Raw genomic sequence first — 26125 nt, forward strand, 5'->3', positions numbered from 1 at the left:
CCCTCCGGTTACAAGTCCGAAGCTAACCAGTAGGCCACGGCTGCCCCACATATAAGGTGCATACATCAAATTCAGGTCTAATGAACAACTATTTGTCATTGATTAATGGTGGTTAACTAATATGTGCATTACATGTGCATTACAAGTAATACATGTCACTGGTACAAATGTATGTGGATTAAAATGAAGCTCTTTAATTAACCCGTTCTTAATAGTAAAGGCAGTACAGCATAGTATTATGATTGGCACTTGGAGTAAAGTGGCACAACACACAGGTTCGACAGCTCCACTCCCCTTTTGTCCCATTCACAAATGCCTCATCACAAAGATGTGTGGCATCACATCTTTTACTTAACATTTACTAAAACACAAAAATCTTAAAAAACATAAATGTAGTTCAAAGATAACCACAGAATCAAACTTTTAAAACCATGTATCCATATTTGCACACACAGAAAAAGTGTGCAGTATAAAGCTGTAACAGTCATAAGTCAGAAAAATAGAAAACATCTGAAAGAATAGAAGGATGCCAAAGTTGGCTAAATAAGGCATTGACTGGATGTATTTACAGTTGAGCTCATATGTTTAACATAACCTGGCCAACATATGACTGATTGTGCATAAAACCTTTAATAATAACGATAACTGAAATTACACAAATGGTTCTGATCAAAAGTTGACATACCCTTGAATGTTTGGCCTGATAACATACACACACACAAGTTGACAAACCCTAAACACGAAGATGTAGCTTGCATACTAAGCCAAGTCAGTATCGAGTTATGAGTCATGTGTTAATGGCATTAAAGCAACACCAAAGAACTTTCCCACCGGCTTTGCAAATAACGATGTCCACAGACAAGGTAGAATATGTTTTATGTGATTTATGAAAGTACGATGTATTGCGACATCAGATGCAAGTCAAATTTGTAGTTTCTTATGTCTCATTCCATCGAACTACAGATCCGCTACCCGATCTGGCAAACTTACATAGTGCGGTTATAGCCGATAGAGGGCCGCGAAGCGAATGCAGAAGTGCCGTTCACCCTGTTACAAGTTGATGAACCACTGAAACGATTTTGGAAACATTATTTTAAGGTACAAAAAAACTCTTTGGTGTTGCTTTAAATTGACTCTAAGTCAGACAGACCAACAAAGATTTCTACTCAACTGCCAGGAAAATTGGTTGGGATGCATACAGTAGGAAAACCCTCACGCTACTTCAGCTGAAATACAGGCTTCACGGCATGAAAGTGGTGCGACTGTTTCAAAATCCCAAAATAAGAAGACACTTATTTATACCGATAAAATGGGCTCTAGGGCTCCACCTTGAAAGCATTTTTCCCCAAATACATAAAGGTTAAGTTGAGCCTCTTTTTACCTGAGTTGTCCTATGGCTAAAGAGAATACTGTACAGTATACACTGGAACAAAAGTAAGGCATGTAACTTGCATGTTGCAAGGCATGTTTGTTATCTTTGAGCCTGAATAGACGACAAAATATTGGGTCAAAAAGAGTTTTGGTGGTTTAACCTGCCCGACATTAGGGGTAAGTCGAGCTATCTGAGAAAACCGTTTTTAACTATTATATTAATCAGATTTTAAAGCCTCACAAGGGATCACATTAGCCAGCGGCAGGTTTCCTATTGTTCTCTATGGATCACATTAGCCAGCGGCAAGCGGCAGGTTTCCTATTGTTCTATATGGATCACATTAGCCAGCGGCAAGCTGCAGGTTTCCTGTTGTTCTCTGTGGTTTGGCAACGGAACGGTAGCAACGCTGGCGTAACGCTATCGTTGAACAAGCTGAGCTTTGAACTTGGTTCAACTTCCATAGCGCAACGCATAGGAATGAGACAGAACTTATTATGGTCTGAGCATTGTGTTATGCTTGCCGCTGGCCAATGCTAGACATGCCTGTAGGCTACTACATGTCCTTATGCATCTCTACTGCACTGTAAGTAGTTCTGGAAAAGAAAGTGTAAAATAAAGTGTAAAGTATAAAATATAAACTTTTCTTGAACTTTTTCTTGAATGCTTTTTTCAAAAGTTGAGTTTGTCTGAATTGTAGGTACTGGTGGCGGTGTTGGTGTCCATATTCAGAGGAGAACTGGTGAGGAAGTCTCCCATACTTCCACCCCACCCCTGGGGCTGGTACTGAATCCCAGGGTCTGGTGGGGCACTAGGGTCAGGGTCGGCCCCTCCTCCTCCCGCTCCTCCAGCTGAGGCCTGACAGGGATGGATTGATATTGTGCCATCACGGTTACTACGGTTACACAACGGTCACTGTTGTGCTATCACTGTTTTGGATTGATATTGGGCCATCACGGTTACTACGGTTACACAACGGTTACTGTTGTGTTATCACTGTTTTGGATTGATATTGTGCCATCACGGTTACTACGGTTACACAACGGTTACTGTTGTGTTATCACTGTTTTGCTGCTATCACTGTTTGTCTGTGTCTGTTATGCAGTCAATGCTGTCCTTGTCAAGACACACAATCAAGTACGCTCATTAAGATTCACAAACATGGCATATGTAAAGGTAGTATGTTATAAGGTATAATAAGGTATAAGCAAAAATACACTTACATTTCCCCTGCCTAGTTTCTGAAAAAATCATAAAATGGCTAAAAGTCTTCATAACATTTTATCTCAAGCAATGCTCTTGAGCCAATGTACATGCATTAGGAATGTATATTACGTACCCCAGAAAGAGCAGCAGAAGGGTATGTATAGAGAGGCTCAGGACCGCTGCCAATAACTTCATTGTAAGACTGTAGTAGAGATGATAATGAAAACACCTTTTTTAAGTATAGAATTAAACAATTTAAAATACATTGCTTGAAATGAATTATTAAATAAATAAAAATCTACTCATAGCAGATCAGAGTAACAAAAACACAACAGCCTCAAAAGGAAGTGACAACAGCCTCAAAAGGAAGTGACACAACAGCCTTCAAAGGAAGTGATTAATGGTGGGGGAGAGAAATCAACAACATATTTGACTAAAAAGGCAAGTTAAAAATTAAAACTTAAAAAGAAGCAATGAAGGGACTGACACCCCCCCCCCCCCCGAAACAGAAATGCAGACAGACTGAGATTAGAGATGAGAAAATACAATTCTGAGGTGACGAGTGAAGGTAACATTTAAGACCACGTCTACACAACATTTTTTTCTTGTCGCTTTCACACCTTTAACGATATGATATGATACAATAGAAGATGTAGAGTTTGTTGATGGCTGAACTTACAAGTGGGACATTGTTGTCCACGGGTTGAGATGAAGGGAGAGACTGCTGCCCCGATTGCCCATCTGCACTCTCCACAGGGGCAGCAGAACCTTCCTCTACAACTGGTGCCTGTGGAGGAATACACAGAAAAACATGGGCTCGTTTTCACCATTGCAATCTGGTATGATTCCAACAGCAGTTTACTTTGTTCATGATAGGTAGTTGTTAAGTATATTGTGGCTCTAGCATAATATAAAGCAGTCTAAACTAAATCCACAGAAAACAACATGAACACGTTGCTCCTTGATGGGCCTTGTGAAATAGTGATAAGGAGACAAGGAGGGATAAAAGGGAAGACTGAGGGAGACAGTAAGAGGATGAGATGTTATTTAATAGTGTGTGCGTAGGGCTAGTCTCTCACCGTAGGCCGAGGTTGAAGGGGGTGGCCTGGTGAATATATTACAACAGGATCCAGCAACAGAAACGGATGGATAGATGTAATCAAACCAAGGTCCACACACAGCCTGGTTAGGAGCAGGTCAATTGCAGGAACATATTTAAATAGCAATAATAAGATCGCTCTACCGCACACTGTTGACTTTACTCTATTTTATTCAGAGCGAACAGTAACTTTAAGAACAACTGATCACTGATGGTGACTAGAATATGTTTGTTCTGACTGAAAATGACAATTTCAATGACAAAAGTTTGTAAGACAATGTGAGAGCAACATGGAATTTAAAAAAGAAGCGTTTTCATCTTTTTTTTAACATTTTTATGGTTCTTATAAGATCTACCAAGCCTCTCCATGTCTCCACAATGAATCTAGACCACACCTTTTTAATAGAAATCCAGGTTTTCAGTCTAGAACAATTATTTGCCATCACTCTGGCCTTGTGCTCACTTTTTTTGGACGGATTGAGGTCTGGACTCTGGCTCTGCCACTCTAAAATGTTGATATTGTTCTCAGTTAACCATTTCTTGCCTTGTTTGGCTATATGTTTTGGATCGTTGTGTGGTTTATTGGTCCAATGATGCCCATTGGGGCAGGTCTCTCAGCAGACTGCCTGATCTTTTCCAACAAAAATCTCAATGTAGCCCCTTGTTTTAGTGTTACCGTTTACTTTGAAAAGTTCACCAGGTCCCATTGTCTGAGTGTAACACTCATTAGTGTTATAAGGTCTCAGGTGTGAATGGGGAGCAGGTGTGTTAAATTTGGTGTTATTTGTGCTCTCACACTGGAAGTTCAACATGGAACCACATGGCAAAAAAGTCTCTGAGGATCTGAAAAAAAGAATTGTTTCTCTACATAAAGATGGCCTACAGTATATTAGCTTTCAGTGTGGCACAATCTCTTTGTAAATTACGTTTTATTAAAACATGTTTCATCCATCCTGGTTCTCCCCGCTATTTGGATCGTTATCTCTAACACTCAATGAACAACATCTCAACGCTAATGCTGCGTTCTATTATCTATCCGTGTCGTAGTTCCGACGAGAAAGACAGGACATTGCCTAACAACATGCACCAAGACGCCTCCTTTACTCAGACGGCGAACTTTCTCGCTCAGTCAAACTCAAAGGACAGAGGAAGAGTTTCGATACGAAATCCAAGATGGCTGCGCCCTGTGCAACCTGTAAGTATGACCGCTTTGGTTGTTTAAATCCAAGATGGCTGCGCCCTGTGTGACCTGGAAGTATGACCGCTTTGGTTGTTTAAATCCAAGATGGCTGTGTGCGCCCTGTGTGACCTGGAAGTATGACCGCTTTGGTTGTTTAAATCCAAGATGGCTGCGCTCTGTGTGACCTGTAAGTATGACCGCTTTGGTTGTTTAAATCCAAGATGGCTGCGCTCTGTGTGACCTGTAAGTATGACCGCTTTGGTTGTTTAAATGACGATTTCAATCACTCGCCTTACTGTAATACCTTACTGCGTCCATATCACTGCCTAAGAAGATTTTTTTTTTAAATAAACCCTTAAATTATGACCTGGTGAATTTTGTTAATTGATAAATTGACATAAATACAGTATATTTCATACATTATGGCATAAATCACACTTACAGTACAGCCTATTGGGCATGAGGCTCATTTAGCAAAGTAGCCTATATAGGCCTACGCAAGACTAAACCATAGAGAGGGCTGAAATATAAAGGGTATCATGATCATTTTGCCAACGACGTAGAATCATACCTAGGGATATCATGGTTTTATTTCAGTTAGCCTAATAGCTCAATGCAAAATCAAACCAGCTATTAGGCTAACTGAAATAAAACCATATCTCTATGTATAGTGAAGGGTATGTGATGATGTGGGGTTATTTTAATTCCAAAAGTTAAGGGAACTTTATCAGGATGCATAGTATCCTGGATCCATGAAATATCTGGCCTTTAAAAATAAAAATCTGCCTGCCTCTATGGGAATTTAACATAGGGGTTCCTACTGTATAATTATGCACCCTGTATTTTAATGAAGAACATTTATTTATTTACGATACATTACTCATTCACAAATAAAATTGGTGTCCTTAAAGGTTGGATTTTTCCTCATGGCATTTTTTTCAATTAAGACATTAAGATCAAACCAAAAGATGATTTTTTTTTAAATTCCTCTTTTTAGTCAACTTTAGCATGGGTGCCTAAACTTAAGCACACCACTGTATGTACTGAGATGATAGATGGATCAATCCTGTAGATGGCGCTCCACTTACATGCACATGGATGGGCGCGTGGTACTCTGGTGATGGTGAAGAAACTGGGGCTGTATCCCTCTTCTTGCGAGACCTCCACACACAGCAACAGGTGATCATTAAAACAATCAATATACTGATCACACAACCAGCGGCAATGGGTCCAGTCGTGTCATCTTGAAAATGCAGGTGGGAAGCAGGTGTACAGGGCAGAGAGAGGAGAGAGAGAGAAACAGATAAATATAACAGACCATAAATAAATAAATATATATATATATATATATATATATATATATAAATGTCTGTCTTTAGACTTTATAACAATAATGGGCAATTCCATGTAAAACTGTCACATCCATAACGCCAACACAATGCTATGGTAACGTATGATGTGAATGATGATGATTACTTGAAATTTGAGCATTCACTCTTCTTGTTTGTAGAACTTACATGAAAAACAAACAACAATTGTGACTGCAAGGTCCCCTGCAAGGACTGCAATTCTACACACAGCCAGCTACAGGCAATGCGTGGCAGACAAAGCGTGATGTCACAACCCGAGGCTGTGCTTGAGTTACATATTGTTGCAAATTTCATATGATGATGCATCATTCCACAAAATCGTTTGTCTTCTATATCCAGTTATGCAATTGGCTAAACATAGGCTGTAGCCTCAACTCAAAGCTTTAGGCTTATGTCCTTTAGATCAGCTACAGACAATGAGTGGAAGACAGAGCGTGATGTTACTTATAGGCTACCAGAGATTGTTTTTGATTATTGCAAATTTCAGATGCATCATTCCACAAAATAATTAGTCTTCTCTAATCAGGTTATTCAATAGGCAAAACATATAGCGTGCCCTTAACTCAAAACAGCTGTTAGGCTTATGTCATTTTGATCTGTAAAAAATGTCACATGCAGCCATGCTTAAATTCTGCTCACTACACATTTATTATAATGTATTATAACATTCAGTATTCATTATTGAATGCTTAGCAGGTTTTCTACGGGACTAGCATGTTTGAACAGGCACTGCACTAGTTATATATACAACCAACGAGCAACATAATCTTCAGATTCAACATGTACATACTTGACGCACTGCAGTGCATACTTAGTTCTACAGACTTACACATCTAACAAAAGTATTTGATTATTGAAAAAGTGAAAATAGTATTGTTTGTTTCATTCTGACATATATTGCAGAGATTGCCCCAGAGATTATGTACACTATTGTGCATAGAGTTCCAGAGATGTAATGCAGGGAAAGAGAATGCAGTGACAGGTAGCGGCCCCCAGGGGGCAGTGAGTGAGAATGTTGGGGACTGCGTGAGGAATCCTTGATGGTGTGACTGCTTTTTTGAGAAAATGTGATGTGTTCATACCCTGGAAATCCTCGCGAAATCCTCGCGAGAGCACAATTTGAATTGTGCCCGCAAGATACTCTGGCCACGAGCAATGATCCAAATTTCTTCTACCTCTCGAGCGAGAGGGACCAATCAAATCGGTGTAGGCGGGACAAAGGCGAGCTGCACTGATGACGACAGTGCTGCGACGTCCGGAATCATCTAGAAAACATTGCAAGATAGCTACCGATGAACACCAGTTGTTTGAAACGGCTTTGACCGCTACAATAAAGGATTTAGATTTGGCTTTTCAACTAAAAGAGGAGCAGAAAATCGCCCTCAAATCGTTCCTTTGCAAGAACTGGATACGTCACACCGTGAATTGTTGTGATTGGTCGTAGCGTTATCCAACTGCGTGCAGTGAGAGTTTCAAATGCATGCTTGGTGCCGCCCCTCGAATTGGGCCATTTTCATTACTCGTGGCCAGACCCTTAATCTGAAAGATTCCAGGGTCTGGTTTACCAGGCTAATGTGTTCATGGAACACCACTAAATATACATCATGATTTTCACCATGCTGAATTTACAGCAGGTGCATGATTTCACTCTTCACTCAATAAATCTGTCTAAACACTCAACTTTCCACACATCATCCTGCTGCATTCTGCATGCCTGACAGTCTGATAATACAGAAACATTCAGAAAAATAGAAAAAAAAACCCACAAAAAATAACACCTTACCAGTCTCAGAAAGCCATATGACAGAGACGAGGCCTTCTTCCTTGTCTTTGACTTCATATCGTCCCACATCCCTTGATTTCAGGCCCATAATACGGAGTTCCAGTTCTCCACTTTGCGAGGGCTGTAGCTGCAACCGATCCTGAAACATCTGGAACGCTTCCTCGGTCTTTGTGCCATGTACAAAGAGCAGATACTCATTCTGCGATGGATCGATAAAAATAACCACAGCCTCGTTTATAGGAACTGGGAACTTGCTTTCCAGGAAGGACTTCTTACTCACATCGTAATATTCCAGGTTTTCTTGGAGGGGGAGAGAGCAAGACAAATGTAAAAACAAAAATGGAGGATGGAAAATCCCTCTCTAGTTTGCAATTGGCAGAACACACTGCCTCCGTCACAGTTGTGGAACAGCTGCGTTACATTGCTGCCGCGGTGCACTTTTGGTGTGTGCTCACACTGGGAGTGTGTCTGAAGCACTGTGACTACTCTGTCTTTGCTACTCTCGGTCTATAGAGGTCGTCTTTGCTACTCTCTGTCTATAGAGGTCGTCTTTGCTACTCTCTGTCTATAGAGGTCAGGTCGTCTTTGCTACTCTCTGTCTATAGAGGTCGTCTTTGCTACTCTCTGTCTATAGAGGTCGTCTTTGCTACTCTCTGTCTATAGAGGTCGTCATTGCTACTCTCTGTCTATAGAGGTCGTCTTTGCTACTCTCTGTCTATAGAGGTCAGGTCGTCTTTGCTACTCTCTGTCTATAGAGGTCGTCTTTGCTACTTTCTGTCTATAGAGGTCAGGTCGTCTTTGCTACTCTCTGTCTATAGAGGTCGTCTTTGCTACTCTCTATCTATAGAGGTTGTCCTTGATAATGGCTAGAAATCCACAACCAACATCAGCACGCAAAACTAGGTCTACAGTTTTTCAACTAATGTTGACTTAGACAGAATGTAATAATATCCTTCATTTAAAAAAATATTCGATATTCTATCCTCTACCTGGGTCGCTGTTGCAGTGCGGTTTTGGGACAGTGTGGCAGCTCTAAGCTGTTTAACATGGTGCCAAAATGTAAATCAACACACACATTTTAAGAGCCGTTCCACAGATAGAAGCTATGTAGCCTGACTTAGCCGGACTCAATTCTACTCAGAATTTGAGTCTGGTACTGCAACACTGGGACATGATTATAGGGTGTGTTTCAAATGAAAAAAAAAAATAGGAAATAAAACAATTGGGAAAAAATGCCTCTGCACACAACTGGATAGACCTAACCAATCAGAACAACAAACTATGTGAATCCTGTTAGGAGAACAGCCAAAACATCCTACTTCTCAACAAATGCCTTAATTACTGTTTTCTGTTTGTTTATACACTGTCAATATCTTATACACAATCTAGCTTCTCTAGCAACAGCCTTTCTGTTGTAAACAAAATCAAGCGAAGTCCGCTCAGGTGACATGAATGACTAGGCACCGTTGCTTACTGGTCTATCATCGTATAAAGCCCGCCCAGATAATGAAATGGGATTATTTTCTAGGGCCTTAGGATTGGATATGCTGTTCATTGCCACTTGCGGCTATACTTATCGTAATTATTATTATAGTGGATGGAATCCACTATCTTGAAATTTCCTGGCTTCTTCTTATTATAGTGGATGGAATGTGAATTCAACCGTCTCAGCTTCTAATGCATACATGTGGCGCTCCCTAAAACTACACATCCTGTTTAAGTGTTACCCGTATGTCAAAATAAAAGTCACAGCCATCTCATGCTTTGCGCATTATATCTCAAGAATGCCTTGACATACATGCCTGAAATTTGGTATGAGTGTTTGTATGGACTCAAAAATGAAGTGAATTGATGTTGGAGGTCAAATGTCAAGGTCAAAAACACCTTGAGTGTTATATCTCAAGAACGCCTTGACGCACAAGGTTTTTTGGTACGAGGGTTTGTATGAACTCAAAGATTAAGTGATTCAATGTTTTTTCCCCACAAATCTCCCCACCAACATTAAGCCAGCAGCTTTCCATCCACTATTGTAATTCCTCTGGCATTACATTTCTAGTTATTATTATTATTATTATTATTCTTATTACCTCGAACATAGAGAGAAGTGCTGGAGATCTCGACCCCGTTCTCCTTCAGGAAAGCATAGCGGCCCGCATCGGCGTACTTGATATTGAAGGCATTCCAGCTGGCTCCCTGACTGTTATCTGTGTTGTTCCGACTCCACAGGATCTTGCGGTCAGTCGACCCCTCTCTGGTGAACTTCAATACGGACGCCGCCTGTGGCACCTCCAGACTGAACTTATTTCCATAATATACTTCCTTCTCACTGCCGCAATCTGTGAGAGAGCAAAACATGTCTCAGGAAAAAGATGGACAATATGCAGCCCAAACCGCCCAACTCCGAGATGATGAGCGGAGGCGGAGGCAAGCATCAAGAAATCAATAATGGTAACTGATAGCAAAAAGTGAATGGAAAGTAATGACTATTAACATTATCTCACCTTTGAGAAATAATTCAGTCGTTCCCAACCTCAACAGAAATGTAGCAGCAGTGCTGGCATGTGTCCAGAAATAATCGCCCTCATGTTGTCTAGTGACCTCAGGAATAAACACGTCTCTGTTTCGGAACTCATAAGAAGGGAGCAAGATCTGGGGGGGGGGGTGGTATTTTTCAGTTACATTGTACAATTTATTTTATTTAATGTGGTTGTCTTTCAAAGAACTAGCTCACATTTGGCATTATGAAAGGGGACTGTTTGGTCCATGCATTTCACACCTGGCCTAAGACTTAAGATTTTTACCATCTTTCAAAATAGACCCTGGCTTGATCCTGATAGCCTGGGGCCGTATTCACAAAGCATTTTATCTTACCACTAGGAGTACTCCTAAATCGCACTAAAATATTTTAGCTAGGAGTTTTGTCTAAAAAGTTATTCACAAAGCCTTTCAGACCTACTCTAAGTAAGGAAAAATGCCAACTCCTAAACTAAGAGTGAGTCTTCGTTGCTATGGTTGACGTCATTACTCATGCCAAGCTTGATTGAAGTGACCACCTTGATTGGCTGATGATTATAATGCGGGAATTATGCCAAAAACCTCCCCTACGACGATGAGTGACAGGTGACAGGTCTGTGCTGGTGAGAATGCGTGCGCTACACAAGTACCGCGAAGGATGGAAGAAGATGAATAAATAGCCTAAATGAATAAAGAGTAAGACGAAGCAAATAGCCTAGTAGCGTAATAAAATACACTACGGATTGATGCAGTGTCTTTGCAACATGTTTTAAATTAATCTGCATGCAGACACGTAGGCCTATACATTCGCAAAGAGGAGAAACAATTTAATTTGATTAAAGGCTACAATGAGACGTTACATCTATGCAACATGCAATTATAGTTTTGGTTGTTGGCGGCGTTATTGCATCCCTTAATTACTGTAGGCTACAATGCACAATTATTCCCTCTCAATTGAGTGCTCCAGCAACCGCGTTCATTTCAAAACATCGCGACGTGAAATGCCACTAAAAGCGGCTTAGGATTGTTTGTGAATACGTCTTAGTGAGTTAGGAGTCCTCTCGACTTCTTATAAGCTGTCCCAAACTTAGGTGCTACTTTTAGGTCTAAAATGCTTCGTGAATTACTTTTAGTGAAAATAATTAGGAGTCCTAAAGTTAGGAGTGACACGCCCATTATTTTTAGGAGTTGCTCTTCTTAAAATTCGTTGTGAATACGGCCCCTGATCTATTCTAATAATCTATTAATTGACCATAATGCACTACTCTGGCCATGCTTAGCTCAAAGGCTTATCATGCCAATGCCCTATTCACCCCTCTTCCTTCAGGGAAAAGGTTTAAATGAATCACAGCCAGAACTTTACGATTCACCAACAGTACATATCCCCAGACAGCAAGAGCCCTCAAAACCCATCATCCCTGAGTATCTGATCTGCACAGTACCTCTTCCTCCTCAGAGTCGGTTTTAAGGCACTGACACTACTGCTTTGTTTTATTTATCTTTATTTTATTTGTGTAAGTGATTTCTTGAACTATAGGACTCCAGACTCTGTATGTTTGTAAAACATTCCTGTATTTTATCCATTTGCATTTTGTTCTGTCCTCTGTGTAGATGTCTTGTGCTGTGTATGCTGTTCTGTCTTACTGTTCTGTCTGTCTGTCCTGTATGAGCCTAAGCACTAAACCAAATTCCAGGCGATGTTCCATCACACTGGCAATAAAGCATTGACTTGACTTGAAAGGCTTAGGCAAATATCTTACATGAGTCCGGTTTGCCACCTGCATCACAGAGTCCGACCCACTCGGTTGAAAAAACAAATCATCATAATATTTGGCTTTTGAGAAGGTGACAAACTGACCAGGGCATACATACTGATGTCTCACATAAATTTCTTCCTCTAGTAGATAGGGAGGGAGGGAGTGAGGGAGAGAGAGAGAGATTGTTATTATTTTTAATAGTTGTCTTACTTTATTTCAAAGTCTCACTTCATTTCTCAATTTTGTTAGGCATGTTTGTCCTATGTATACATGTTATTGAGCTTTGGCAATAATGTTACTGAAACATTCATGCCAATAAAACTTTCTTGAACCTAATTGAATTGGAGTGAGTGAGTGAGTGAGTCAATGCTGTTACAAGTTCATGTGATGGCAAGATCATCACGCCCAGGTTATCTTGGGCTCCAGAGCCACCTATTAATTGAATTAAAAGTGTAACATTCTCTTGTGGTATTCCTGATGTATATCCTTTACCCCTGAGCTGTGCTCACCAATAGCCTACCCGTACCAGTATACAAATCTGCATCAGTGTGTTTGTATGCTTGAGCATAGTGTGACATGTCAATACACAGCAGCAAAAGCGAAGAAGACAGTGTGGAGTCTGCCTCATCCGTGAACGCTGCAACAAAATCCCGCATTCAAACCCGTGTTGTGTGCCTTCTGGTTTCTCCACCTACTGGTTTCCTTGCGCGCACTTGCGTTGCTCACCACAGCTGCAGGAGTTGTCAAACATCCACAAACAAGTTGTTTTAGATGGATTTGAAGTCGCATTTCAGATCTACGCCATGAGCACTAAACGACAGCCACTCGGACGAAAGTGTAAAATAAATATATTTTTCACACAAACAAATGTAGGCTACTTATAAGCTACCTATCAAACTCTATCTCGCTGAGCTACTCCCACGTCCAGATGTTCCAATCAGTTATTAATTAATCACGTGAGCAACACCATGGCAACGTACATTAGGTGACAAATGGTTACTTTACCCTTATCTCATAACTCCGCCCTAGCAACTACTAGGCCTACGGTTTTCAAAAGTTTAATGCTCCCAGACACAGACATTTGAAAATTAAGAATGCCTTGACTTGAAAATAGGCTACATATTTTTGTAAACTCAATTAATTCGATCCTTGAAGACATCTCGGGCTAAAATGTAAACAATGCCTTCTCTTACCATTGAATTTCTCAGAATTGACTACAGTAAAATAACGTCAGCACCAAAGACATCGTTCATTTTAGTTGATCAATATTAAGGAATGCCACCCCCAATACATAACAATCAACCACAAAAGATACAATAGTAGCCAACTAACGCTGTGCACTGATGACAGCCCAAGGTAACAGCTGTTTTAGATCTAGGGCAACCACTTGTTGGTTAAAAAAATAAATAACTGGTTATGCTTGGTCCTTAATCGCATTGCGATTAACGTGTTAATGTTGACAGCCCTAAAAATAACCTAATTACGAGAAGAAATATGCGATAAAGTCGTAGCTAGACGTTACTAGCTTCCGTAGCTAGTAAATCGTGCTTGAAGAAATTACACACTGTACCTTTGAATATTTCATGGCGCTATACGCGCTGCCATTTCACTGTTTGCTCACATGCAAATAAGGCCCACAGTGTAGTGGCATGCTGTCATCTAGTGGCCTGAAATATATAATGTAGCCCATTATATTTATTAGAAAAGAAGCAGCTGTCAAATAATGATGTACTTACCAATTATTCTTCTAATCCATTTGATATATCGTGTTTTTCTTTTTAAACTTCGTTCCTTTATAAATTGTAGTGTATCATTAAGGTACGTTTTTGAATGCAATTTTTCTGACATTCAACATTAGTTTACCATAAAGCTTGGTGACCATACACCCATGAGAAATTGGCAGTTTTAGGGGCTGACATTTTTCATAAGATTGCTTGAGCCAATTTCTGTATCTTGCACCAAAATGTAGTTTATTATCAAAGTGCAGGGTTGCCAACTTTGGGTGTTTGGCTGGAGTGAGATTTTGTGAAGTCATAGTGCGTGTGCGTTCAATTTTTCTCTAAACCTAATTTTAAAAATGTCTGTCCCCTTGCTATGTACAGTATAATCCCTGATTTATGTTTTAAAAAAAAAAAAAAAAAAAACCTAATAGAATGGAAAAGTTTCTTAAAAATGTACAATTAAATTATTGATTGCACTTGAGAACAAGACCAGTGTTTTAACCCCGTAGCATGGAAGGATTATGAGCCACTGGGCCCCTGGGCACAGACATGAAAAGGGCCCCCCTGCCCACCTGAAAAAGGTAGTAGTAAAAAATTGAAAAATAACCCCTTAAATGATGACTTTGGTGAGTTTTGTGGAAAGAAATGGACAGATTGAGACTTATGAATGTGTGTATGAGTGTACATATGTATCAGGGATGGAAATAGCCTAAAATATTTTTTTCCACCTACCATTGTGGCTGGTGGATTCCAAAGTCTACCAGCCACTAGAGATACAGTATGAACATTTGATGAAAAATCATGACCAAAATGATGATGTTATTGGTATTATTGCAATATGATTCAAATGTGCTGACTTTTTTTCTAAACCTACCATCAATGTTGGACAGAACTCATAATTGGCTTGCCCTTCATGCCCAGTAGCAACAAATCTAAAGGTCAACAGACTATAGTGTCATAAAAGTGGTGTGGCTCCTTTAAGACCCAATCCACTGGTGTGAGTTCTGGAGCCATCCAACTTTATCCAACTCTATACTATCCTACATCATCTGATTTTAATATTATGTCTAGGCTATTTTTAACATTTAACATTTATTTTCTATTTGGCCTGTTATGAAATTATGCATTGACCAATATAAGCACACTTTTTTAATTTAAGACACTTAAATACATGCATGCTTAGCATTTTGTGAAAACAAATCATTATGGCTACATCGACAAACTCTTAGCCATGACCTGTATATCCTCTGATTTTAATATTTACACATATGTAGGTATTTAAGCACAGCTCAGTTTTAAGACACTTAAAGCCCAAAATTGGAGACCATATAGAAATGTGCTACCATTTCAAAACCGCATTACTCTGGAACGGCTTATTGTACAGGGGATTGCATTACACCTTTGTGTTCGGTAAGGTCTGCTGTTTATTCTGGTTTACGGTTTGTCATGTGGAACGAAAACTTTGTGAAATATTCCTCCTATATGAATTGAAATGAGCGCAGAGCTATAGTAGCCTAATATGATTATTTCTTGAAAGTTAATTTTCTCGCGAACCGTTTATCGCAGCAAATAGCGGCTATACCTTATAAAAGATGAGAAAAATGTATTTCATGTGATGTCTGTGAGGCTACTTCGCGAGTAGTTCCTAGAGAAGAATGGGCGGCCACACTTTATGTCGGTCTGCCTCATGTCTAAATAGCAGCGTGTTCCGTGAAGGTGTCGCGGACCGGATTAAACAGTCAGCGAATCAACAATCAGAGAAAACTGCGCTGAGAACGTTGTAGGCTGATATTAGAACTATCTGCTGTTGGTCTAGACATATGTATGCCTTAATCTCGTATCCTGTCATTTAGAAACAATCTAGTCATAGTCTAGTCATCAACAAAAAATGAACGGATTGCAAAAAAAAGAATGGATTTGGCGTGACATTTCTTGAGTGTGCGTGAGATTGGTGCTGAAAGCGTGAGTGTCACGCCAGATGCGTGAGAGTTGGCAACCCTGCTTAAAGTGAAATGGTTGGTGGTCAGCAGCGTTAACTTGAGCACATTTTCGAAGTATTGTTTTGATGTGTTGAATATTCTCCGCTGCGCTTCGGGCCGTATTACAACCTCGATCGTGCATTAATTTCTGTTAACAGACCACCATGTCGTATCCCTTACATATTTCTCCGGATAGCGTGACAGCGAGCTTATATTTTGTCGGATGACGCGACACCGGTTGTCTGTGTTCCCCACGTTTTCTTAGTCGTTTGTGGACATCTAGGCTACCCAATTCCCTTTAAGGAAGTGACTCACCGACACTGTATCCTTTCACAGACGTGGTGACATGCCCTAGAAAACATAAAAATAATAATGAACAAAAAAACTGTTAGGCAGCAAGAAATAAATAAAAAAAAAAACCTAGTAATTCTTTCACACAAACATACAGGTATTTGTGGGCGTTTAAGAGATTTTGGGAGGTACCCAGGACCTGGCTCAAGGGATATAAAAGTATTTTCTCTGTTTAGTTGTAAAATGAAGACACAGTTTTTATAGCCATAGGCTACATGCGTGTTCACTTCTGGCTCCTTGGCTATCAATTTGGTAACGATAACAGGCTATTTGACGTCTTTTGAACGCTAAACATATCGGAGGTGTCAAATGTTGAGTTACTCCAGTCTAGATTTTTTGACGTTAATCACTCCTATGATGTATTGCTATTGTCTATCCAAAGTAAAATGTCTATTTTGTAGTTAACTGATGGTTAAATAACCAAAAATCCGAGTTTGTGTGAAAGAATAGTAGTAATTTTAGACTAATTTTTAGACTAATTAACCTATTCATCACCATTTGGATCATATCCCAACATTAAAGGTACTCTAAGCGATGCTGGGTAACGTCACTTCTGTTGACTTTCAAACAAAACAGAGAGCTAGCTCGCTACTTCCTCCCCCTCCCTCCTGTGCTGGTAGGCTACTGCTCCTGTGCAATTGAAACTCTGCTAAACGCGCATCAGACACACTAGTCCAGTCATCTTAAGCCAAAATAGGGGTCAACGTTGAACAAATTTCAACAGAAGAAAACTTAACTGATTTTGTATCCTCAATAGGTCCTGAGTAAGGGAAAAAAAGCCCTGAAGAATCCCAATAGGAGAAAGTTTAGAAAAATACCTAAATATACCCTATTCAAGCGCCTATTCAGAATTTTTCTCACGCAAATAGGGAAAAAAAATTAACCTTCACACCATGAAAATTACTGAGTTGATTACTAACATCAAGACAAACAAAAAATGTATTATAAGTTTTTTGAAATTGTTTGTTAACATGGGCAAACAGGGCATAATGTAATTATGTATAGCTAATTTGCATAAATACCACAACGGATCTAATAGTCCAGGCAAAGTAAGGTCTGACCCAAAACTAATAAGTAAGTATAAGTATATATACTCTTTTGATTCCGTGAGGGAAATTTGGTCTCTGCATTTATCCCAATCCATGAATTAGTGAAACACACACAGCACACAGTGTACACACAGTGAGGTGAAGCACACACTAACCCGGAGCAGTGAGCTGCCTGCTACAGCGGCGCTCGGGGAGCAGTGAGGGGTTAGGTGCCTTGCTCAAGGGCACTTCAACCTGGATGTGGGCATGGGAAAGCAGTGCTCAACCACCTCCCCTGCCCACATTTTTTTAGTGAGTCGGGGATCAAACCGGCAACCCTTCGGTAACAAGCCCGAAGCCCTAACCAGTAGGCCACGGCTGCCCCAATTGCAACATTTGACAAACAAATTGTCCAAGGCATGGAGGAAGCTAATACATGTCTTAACTGGTATTATATCTCATCTAGAGGGTATATGCTTTTAGAAAATATATAGTTTAGGGTGTTTAATCTGTTTTCCCTGGACAGTATAGGCCAAAATGTATCCACTTTACACTAGATTCACCTTTACAGAATAGAGGGCAATGTATTGTGCATGGCATAGAGGAAGATTGGAAATGTCTTAAATTGTGTTATATCTCCTCTAGAGGGTATATGCTTTTAGAAAATATATAGTTTATGGTGTTTAATTTCTTTAGTGCAGGCCAAAATGTATCAGCTGTTCACTTGATTTGCCTATACAGAATAGAGGATGTGTTATGCATGGTATGGAGGAAGATGGGACATACGTTGATTGATGCTATATTTCATGTACAGGGCATATGCTTTTAGAATATGTATAGTTTTCTATGACTTTGGCAAAAACATGACCCATGCATAGGCATGCATTGTTAATTATTGATCTTAAACTATATTTATTAGTATAGCATGCACCTTTTTGCCAGATGTCACAACAACAGAGTCACCTTTTTGGAGGCTAGCTGCAGTTATCCCATCTGCACACTTCTGTCGAATTTGGACATTATCATGTCCATCTTCAACTTTGCTTTCACAATTTTCCTGCATTCGCTTACAGTACATAAACATACTGTGCTGTCTGATTACTGTTTTAGACAAAATTGTGCAAAGTAAAGGGGCATCATACAGGCCCCTCTGATTGGACAGACAGTAGGGCTGGGCGATAAAACGATAGCGATATGTATCGCAATAAACATGTAATCGATATCAATAAAAAATACGTTGTACCAGTTTCAAAAGGATACTTATAGAATCCCCTTCCTACACCAATCCCGCCCTCAAAGTCATAATTATCATCCCCCTCTTCACCCCCAACAGAAAATGTCACACCCTCTGCCATAGTTCCAACAATCAGCAAACACAGAAAAAACTGCTAAATGCAAATTTCACTTAAGGTATTGAGTGCACAAAACAAGAAATTCAATTGAAAAAAAAACAGAAACTACAAATTCACATACAAGTTAAATCAGTTGTGCACTAAATTGTCCATTGAAAATTCACTCTTCTCTTAGAAATATTTTTCACTCAGTTCAAAAATATTCAAATATTGCGTGCATGCACCAAAGTCAGTCCATAAGGCAATGCACAGAGCTCAGAGAAGTATGCTGGATACACAGGATATAACGTCATTCAGTCCAAGAAAATACCTGAATACCATGCAAGTTCAGCCTCTTAAAGGGGCAGTACAGGTTCACATGCTCTAAAACTAATATAGGGAAACTAAAATAAATCAGGATTTGGTGAAGGTTGACGAACCTATTTCAAATAAAATATGAAATATTTATTTATTTATTAACTCCATTACAGAGGGAAGACATGTTCCTTTATGACCAAATTTCACAGCTTCTAAGAAAGTCTATCGTCTTCGTGTAAACCGAGTTTTGAACAGAGAAAAAAAGTTAGGCTACCATTAGGCTACATGCAGGTTCTCCCATAACGTTATCGATACAGATCAATGCACCAAATCAGGGCGATTTTAGCAAAATAACGTTCCTGTGACAGGCTATCAAATATTGAACAATGGGATAACGTTTCATCATCACCTTTATTGATGCCTGAAATGTTGACATTGCTGAAATACAGTGATGTAGCCTACTGAGAGACAGCTGCAGACAACGATGTTCAATGGGTTCAACTTGTCCCTTGCCTACCAGGTGGATGTAAACAAAGCTATAGAACCTAGAATACGTCACATGAAAAACGTTAAAGGGACACCAGGCAAGCCTGATGTTTTTTCTCTACGAAACTCCCCCTCGCTCGGTCTGAAGCTCTTTTCCTTTTTTTTGCATCTTTCGTCAAGGGTTTTCGCTGCTTCTTCGCCGGCTCTGCCATTATACACACGTTTGCAACAATCGCTAGCGTTTCGTTAGCCTCCCTCTGTGCTGTGGATGCAGGATGGAAACAAACTGCTTCGGTCGCCGGGTACGATACACTGAACTTGCAAGCGGGATATTCTTCCTACAGGCAGTAGGGGCGGGCGAGAGAGTCTTCATTCGCCCTGTAATGAGTCATTTAACCATATACCGACCGACTCCCTTTAATATGGCTCTGCCACTGATCTATAAAGAACACTTTAGTTCTTTATAGATCAGTGGGCTCTGCCTACACCATACATTTACAGGCATGTTCCGTAGCAAAGATTCTAGAGTAGAGCACTCTAGAATCTTTGTTCCGTAGTAAGAATTATTCAAGCGGAGCTTCTATAAGGGGGAGTATTTCTTGGTATTGGTATTAACATGCGTAACCAGAGCCATATAAAGGTACCTTTATATGGCTCTGTGCGTAACGCTTGCCTGTGATGTTGTTCCTACTGCATGTTGTGGTCCTGTGTAAGTTCATCGCTGCCTGGTTCATCCCCAACAGCCCCATGAGGGTGAAGAACCGCAGAGGACAAATTCAAGAGACTGAAAGAGGAGCTCAGGTCAGTACACAGTCACACTACAGGACAAACTCAAGAGACTGAAAGAGGAGCAGTACAGTCAAACTGGGAGAACATGAGTTTATACTCAATCATGAGTACATACTTATACAGGGAGAAAAAGAGTTCACACTCGGTCACCAGTACATACAGAGATAAAAAAAGTGTTCACACTCGGTCACCAGTACATACTTATACAGGCAAACCTGGAGAACCTACTCAGACTGGTAGGATGGAACAGATTGAGAAAGATCTAAACAGACCAGACAGCACACAGTACAGACAGTATGCCCCATCCATCATCAGTACTGACAGCACACAGTACAGACAGTATGCCCCATCCATCATCAGTACTGACAGCACACAGTATGCCCCATCCATCATCAGTACTGACAGCACACAGTACAGACAGTATGCCCCATCCATCATCAGTACTGACAGCACACAGTACAGACAGTATGCCCCATCCATCATCAGTACTGACACCACACAGTACAGACAGTATGCCCCATCCATCATCAGTACTGACAGCACACTTACAATATAGACAGTATACTCCATCCATCATCAGTACTGTGGGCCAGAGGGGGGGTTAACCGACTGATTCTGATGCTGATTCTGCACACAGTACAGACAGTATGCCCCATCCATCATCAGTACTGACAGCACACTTACAGTATAGCCAATATGCCCCATCAATCATCAGTACTGTGGACCAGAGGGGGGGTTAACCGACTGATTCTGATGCTGATTCTGCACACAGTACAGACAGTATGCCCCATCCATCATCAGTACTGACAGCACACTTACAGTATAGCCAGTATGCCCCATCCATCATCAGTACTGTGGACCAGAGGGGGGGTTAACCGACTGATTCTGATGCTGATTCTGATGCTGATTCTGCGCACAGTACAGACAGTATGCCCCATACATCATCAGTACTGACAGCACACTTACAGTATAGCCAGTATGCCCCATCCATCATCAGTACTGACAGCACACTTACAATATAGACAGTATACTCCATCCATCATCAGTACTGTGGGCCAGAGGGGGGGTTAACCGACTGATTCTGATGCTGATTCTGCACACAGTACAGACAGTATGCCCCATCCATCATCAGTACTGACAGCACACTTACAGTATAGCCAATATGCCCCATCAATCATCAGTACTGTGGACCAGAGGGGGGGTTAACCGACTGATTCTGATGCTGATTCTGCACACAGTACAGACAGTATGCCCCATCCATCATCAGTACTGACAGCACACTTACAGTATAGCCAGTATGCCCCATCCATCATCAGTACTGTGGACCAGAGGGGGGGTTAACCGACTGATTCTGATGCTGATTCTGATGCTGATTCTGCGCACAGTACAGACAGTATGCCCCATCCATCATCAGTACTGACAGCACACTTACAGTATAGCCAGTATGCCCCATCCATCATCAGTACTGACAGCACACTTACAGTATAGCCAGTATGCCCCATCCATCATCAGTACTGACAGCACACTTACAATATAGACAGTATACTCCATCCATCATCAGTACTGTGGGCCAGAGGGGGGGTTAACCGACTGATTCTGATGCTGATTCTGCACACAGTACAGACAGTATGCCCCATCCATCATCAGTACTGACAGCACACTTACAGTATAGCCAATATGCCCCATCAATCATCAGTACTGTGGACCAGAGGGGGGGTTAACCGACTGATTCTGATGCTGATTCTGCACACAGTACAGACAGTATGCCCCATCCATCATCAGTACTGACAGCACACTTACAGTATAGCCAGTATGCCCCATCCATCATCAGTACTGTGGACCAGAGGGGGGGTTAACCGACTGATTCTGATGCGGATTCTGCGCACAGTACAGACAGTATGCCCCATCCATCATCAGTACTGACAGCACACTTACAGTATAGCCAGTATGCCCCATCCATCATCAGTACTGACAGCACACTTACAATACAGCCCATATGCCCCATCCATCATCAGTACTGTGGGCCAGAGGGGGGGTTAACCGACTGATTCTGATGCTGATGCTGATTCTGGTGCTGGTGCTGATGGCTGATGTGTCTACAACAGGTTTATGAACTACGACACTCAGGTATGACCATACGGACATCCTTCAGAGGCCACAACCCCATACTGGACCTCAGCCAATCAGACGAGAGAAGCTGACAAATACTCGCTCCCACACCTGAGATGTAATTTGCACAGTGAAAGAAGGCTCTCTGCTGAAGGTGGACTTTAAGGACTGATCTCAAATCAGAGAGTACCATCACAGCTTCGGCTGAAATGTTAATACAACACTGTCATCACTGTACCCAGATGAGAACACATAGAAGCAATAAAAGCGTGATTGCAACGGGACAAGACCTCACCGACATGCCTAAGTTACACACCCTCTTACATATACAAGTGTGTGTGTGTGTGTGTGTGTGTGTGGGGGGGGGGGGGGGGGTATGTCAAAATAATGTAAAAATAGACACCAATTTTGCAACTAACCAGTCTGAAATAAGCCAAAGAAATTAACTCCTCAACAATGCAAAATTCTAAAATTCCATGTTAAGTTAGATGGGGTCAGAGCCTTATAAGACTATATAGATATCTTTATCACCCGGAGAGAAGAAATACTCTTTTCTGATTGGCTGGTGGGTGGCTATTAATTCTGAATAACAGGACATCATTCCATATCAATGCTTATGAATGGTAACTATAACAACCGTAGTCCTACGTAGGCTTCGCAACAATGGAATCAACTGTAAACAAGTTAACTGTCCATGCTATCGGAAGTTGTACAACAAGCTGAACTTGAGCAGAGCCCGTCTACGGAGAGCCTGGCCAAAGATTCTATAGTTAACTAAGATGAATCATAAGACGATTCACCAATGGAACGAAATGGCACTAGTTCCGGACTCCTAAATAGGCGTGTCAAAACATAAACTTTTCTCTGAATAAGCAATAATAACATATACATATAATTTTGTATACTATTTTACAGTCATTGTTTGTGTGTGATGCCAATGAAACACTCTTTCGGACACGAAATGAATAATTTCATTTTGCCCCGTTAACCGAGCTAGCTAACGTTAGCACAGTAAACGGAAAGTGAATGGGAATGTTCGCTAGCTAGCTAGCAGTTAATAACTTTGGTTAAACTTATATATTGTTGCAAACAAACCTGAAATAACATATGTTCAGCAACTTTGTGGTAGTCTACTAGTTCTAGCAAAAAATATGTTAGGTTAGTTTATCAACCATCTCTGAGTCTAGAGCCTCTGAGAACAGGTGGCTGTGCACCAGAGCTTTGAGGAGACAGTGACAGATCACGAACAAAGCTATTTTTGTCTTTATTTGTTTCGTTGGAAAATACAATTTCAATGTCGGAATGTTAGGGAGACATATGTCTTCTAGAGAATGGGTTCAAAACTTACATCGCTGAATGTAGGGCTAAGGGATTGGTCATATTCCGTGAAAATGTTAATTTCTCCATAGAATACATAGACACTGGACCTCCCGCTAGACTCCTAAATGGGCGTGACCGCTTCGAACCCCACGTCACAACGTGCCAGAATTTACCCTCTTATGAATCGTCTCGCTTTATCAACCGTCTCTGGCCTGGCCACTCCCTATTAAGTCCCATTGTACCGAATTTTGGTTGCAGTTCCACCAGAGTTCCACTGGGGGCGATCGCCATGAGTGCAGAATGAATGGGAGTCAATCGAGCTAGACGGCTAAATTTGTCTCTTTCACCTGATTGTCGTTGACAAATCTCAGATTTGATTGTAGTTTGTATAACTTCAACATGGGTTAAAGGTCAAAAGTTGAATGAACGAGTACTTATGTCCTTTTGATTTCTTACAGGTTGGGTCGTTGTTGCCCATAACACGCTAGCATTGTGCTAATGAATGATGTCATTGACACGTTTGAAAGGCTTTTTAGAACAATTAAGTGACTTTAAAAAATATAATACTCCACCAAGTGTATTTTCTTTGCCTCCCCTTTCGAATACAATATTCAAATTACTTGAAAAAAAATTATAACCCGAGAAAAGTGGATTTTGAGGGGTACAGCTCCATAGACCTCCATGCATTCTGCACTCGTGAACGAGCGCCCTCATGTGGAACCACCAAAGGAACTGCAACCAGTTCAGAAACCGGAAGTTTTCTGAGAGTGGCAGTTCTCCCCTTATTAGACATTCTCTGACTTGAGCTTATTTTTAAACGAAACTGCGTGTTTCCTTTGCTTTACAGTGGCCGGGTGATAAGCGGAATAACGGCCTTCGAGGTGTGTCCAGTTATACAGGACACCTCGGCGGCCGTTATCCCTTACATAAGCCTCTGGATGGGGTCAGATATTCTTTAGAATGTTTATTCTACAACATTCTAATTACAGTTTTGTCAGTATTTGCTGAAGAATAATGCATAAATAACCCTCATTTTAACATATTTCCACCAACTGGATTTCCATGGACTTTTATTATGGTGTTTAGATCACCAATTGAAATATAAAAATGTAAAAATAAATTCTGTTGCAATTAGGTCAGACATAACTTTGCCTGTTGTATTAGCTCCGTTGTGGTATTTATGCAAATTAGTTATTATTACATTATGCCCTGTTTGCCCATGTTAACAAACAAGTTAAAAAAACTTGTAATACATTTTTTTGTTTGTCTTGATACACGTAAGTAATCAACTCAGTCATTTTCATGGTGATATGTGAAGATTTTCTCCCCCCATTTCGCGTGAGAGAAATACTGAATAGGCGCAAGAATAGGGTATAGGCTATAATTGGGTCTTTTTCGAAACTTTCCCCTATTGGGATTCTTCGGGGATTTTTTCCCCTTACTCAGGACATATTGAGGATACAACATCAGTTAAGTTTTCTTCTGTTGCAATTTGTTCAACCTTTTTTCATAAAATGACTGGACTACACAGACAGTTACGTTGGTTAGGTGATGTTTGCAGTAGGCCTAAGTGACATCAAATGTTTTAGCCTAAAAAAAACGCGCAAGCTTGGCAACTTAGGGCACCTTTAAGAGACTAAAACTTTAGGCTAGGCCTACTCACCTACAAATAGCAGAGAAAGAATAATAAACAAATCCATTTCACGTCAGCGATCTGCATCTGCATTCTAAGCGGACAATCCTAAAGCAAGCCTACACCACGTCGATCAGTAGAAATCCTCGCGGGCAATATTTAAAATGGATGGAAATAAGATAAATCGCACTCTTGTTTCTATAATTGGTTGGAGAAGAGAGCAGAAGGAAAAGTAGTGTGCAACTAGCGACAGTAAAGAAAATTCCAATATGGCCGCCATTCGCGAATCCTTCAAAATAAAAGTCAGAACATATTCATTACTTTTTCAATGAAAAAGTAATGAATATGTTTAAAAAATATTAATTTAAAACTGTATTGTGTTACCAAAGGGAAAGTAAAGTTAGAAAATAATTAAATAAGACATTTAAGACATTTAAACCTTAGAATGCTATATTTTTTCTACACCAATATAATTAAACTGTGTGGCTGATAAAAAAAATAAAGTTGTGCATATTTAAAGGGGGAATGAAATTGAATCCTTATAACATGTACTTTCAGAATATATATAGATGTTTATACCAAATTCGCCTTTGTAGGTACCAGGCCATACTAACAATGTACCGAGTCATATACTATGTCTGCCATTGACATACACTGTTGAACTTCAAATTGTGTGGCTGTGAAAACAATAAGTTGTGCATATGTAAAAGTGGGGTGAAATGAAATCCTTATAACATGTACTTTCAGAATATATATAGATATTTATACCAAGTTCGCCTTTG

General features: G+C 40.4%; 1 protein-coding gene across 3 annotated transcripts; it reads right to left on the reverse strand.

Moving 5' to 3' along the window:
* Positions 1 to 172: 172 nt before the first annotated feature.
* Positions 173 to 25595, reverse strand: LOC143132362 (uncharacterized). Of its 3 annotated transcripts, none has more exons than XM_076291822.1 (12): positions 25374 to 25595; positions 16294 to 16329; positions 12282 to 12418; positions 10509 to 10656; positions 10095 to 10343; positions 8008 to 8307; positions 7307 to 7489; positions 5943 to 6097; positions 3655 to 3757; positions 3255 to 3362; positions 2709 to 2777; positions 173 to 2227 (listed from the first exon to the last, which is right to left on the reverse strand). In XM_076291822.1, the coding sequence occupies exons 1-11, from the start codon at positions 25408 to 25410 to the stop codon at positions 2767 to 2769; spliced, it is 1467 nt and encodes a 488-aa protein (XP_076147937.1). In that variant the 5' UTR covers positions 25411 to 25595; the 3' UTR covers positions 173 to 2227; positions 2709 to 2766. The 3 variants fall into 3 exon arrangements, with proteins under 3 accessions (XP_076147937.1, XP_076147939.1, XP_076147938.1); XM_076291823.1 differs by lacking the exon at positions 173 to 2227 and adding an exon at positions 2235 to 2610; XM_076291824.1 differs by lacking the exon at positions 7307 to 7489.
* Between the last annotated feature and the right edge of the window lie 530 nt (positions 25596 to 26125).

The sequence above is a fragment of the Alosa pseudoharengus genome, unplaced genomic scaffold (assembly GCF_046254945.1).
Source record: "Alosa pseudoharengus isolate Yale_2024_CS ecotype anadromous, Long Island Sound unplaced genomic scaffold, YU_APseudo_1.1 YU_APseudo_1.1_scf_19, whole genome shotgun sequence".
Taxonomy (NCBI): Eukaryota; Metazoa; Chordata; class Actinopteri; order Clupeiformes; family Clupeidae; genus Alosa; species Alosa pseudoharengus.

Coding starts and splice junctions, on each gene's coding strand:
- LOC143132362 (XM_076291822.1), bottom strand. CDS start 25,410: ATGGATTTGTTTATTATTCTTTCTCTGCTATTTGTAG. Junction 10,657..12,281: donor AGGTGGCAAACCGGACTCAT/GTAAGATATTTG, acceptor CCCCCCCCCCAG/ATCTTGCTCCCTTCTTATGA. Junction 3,363..3,654: donor CCCTTCAACCTCGGCCTACG/GTGAGAGACTAG, acceptor ATTCCTCCACAG/GCACCAGTTGTAGAGGAAGG.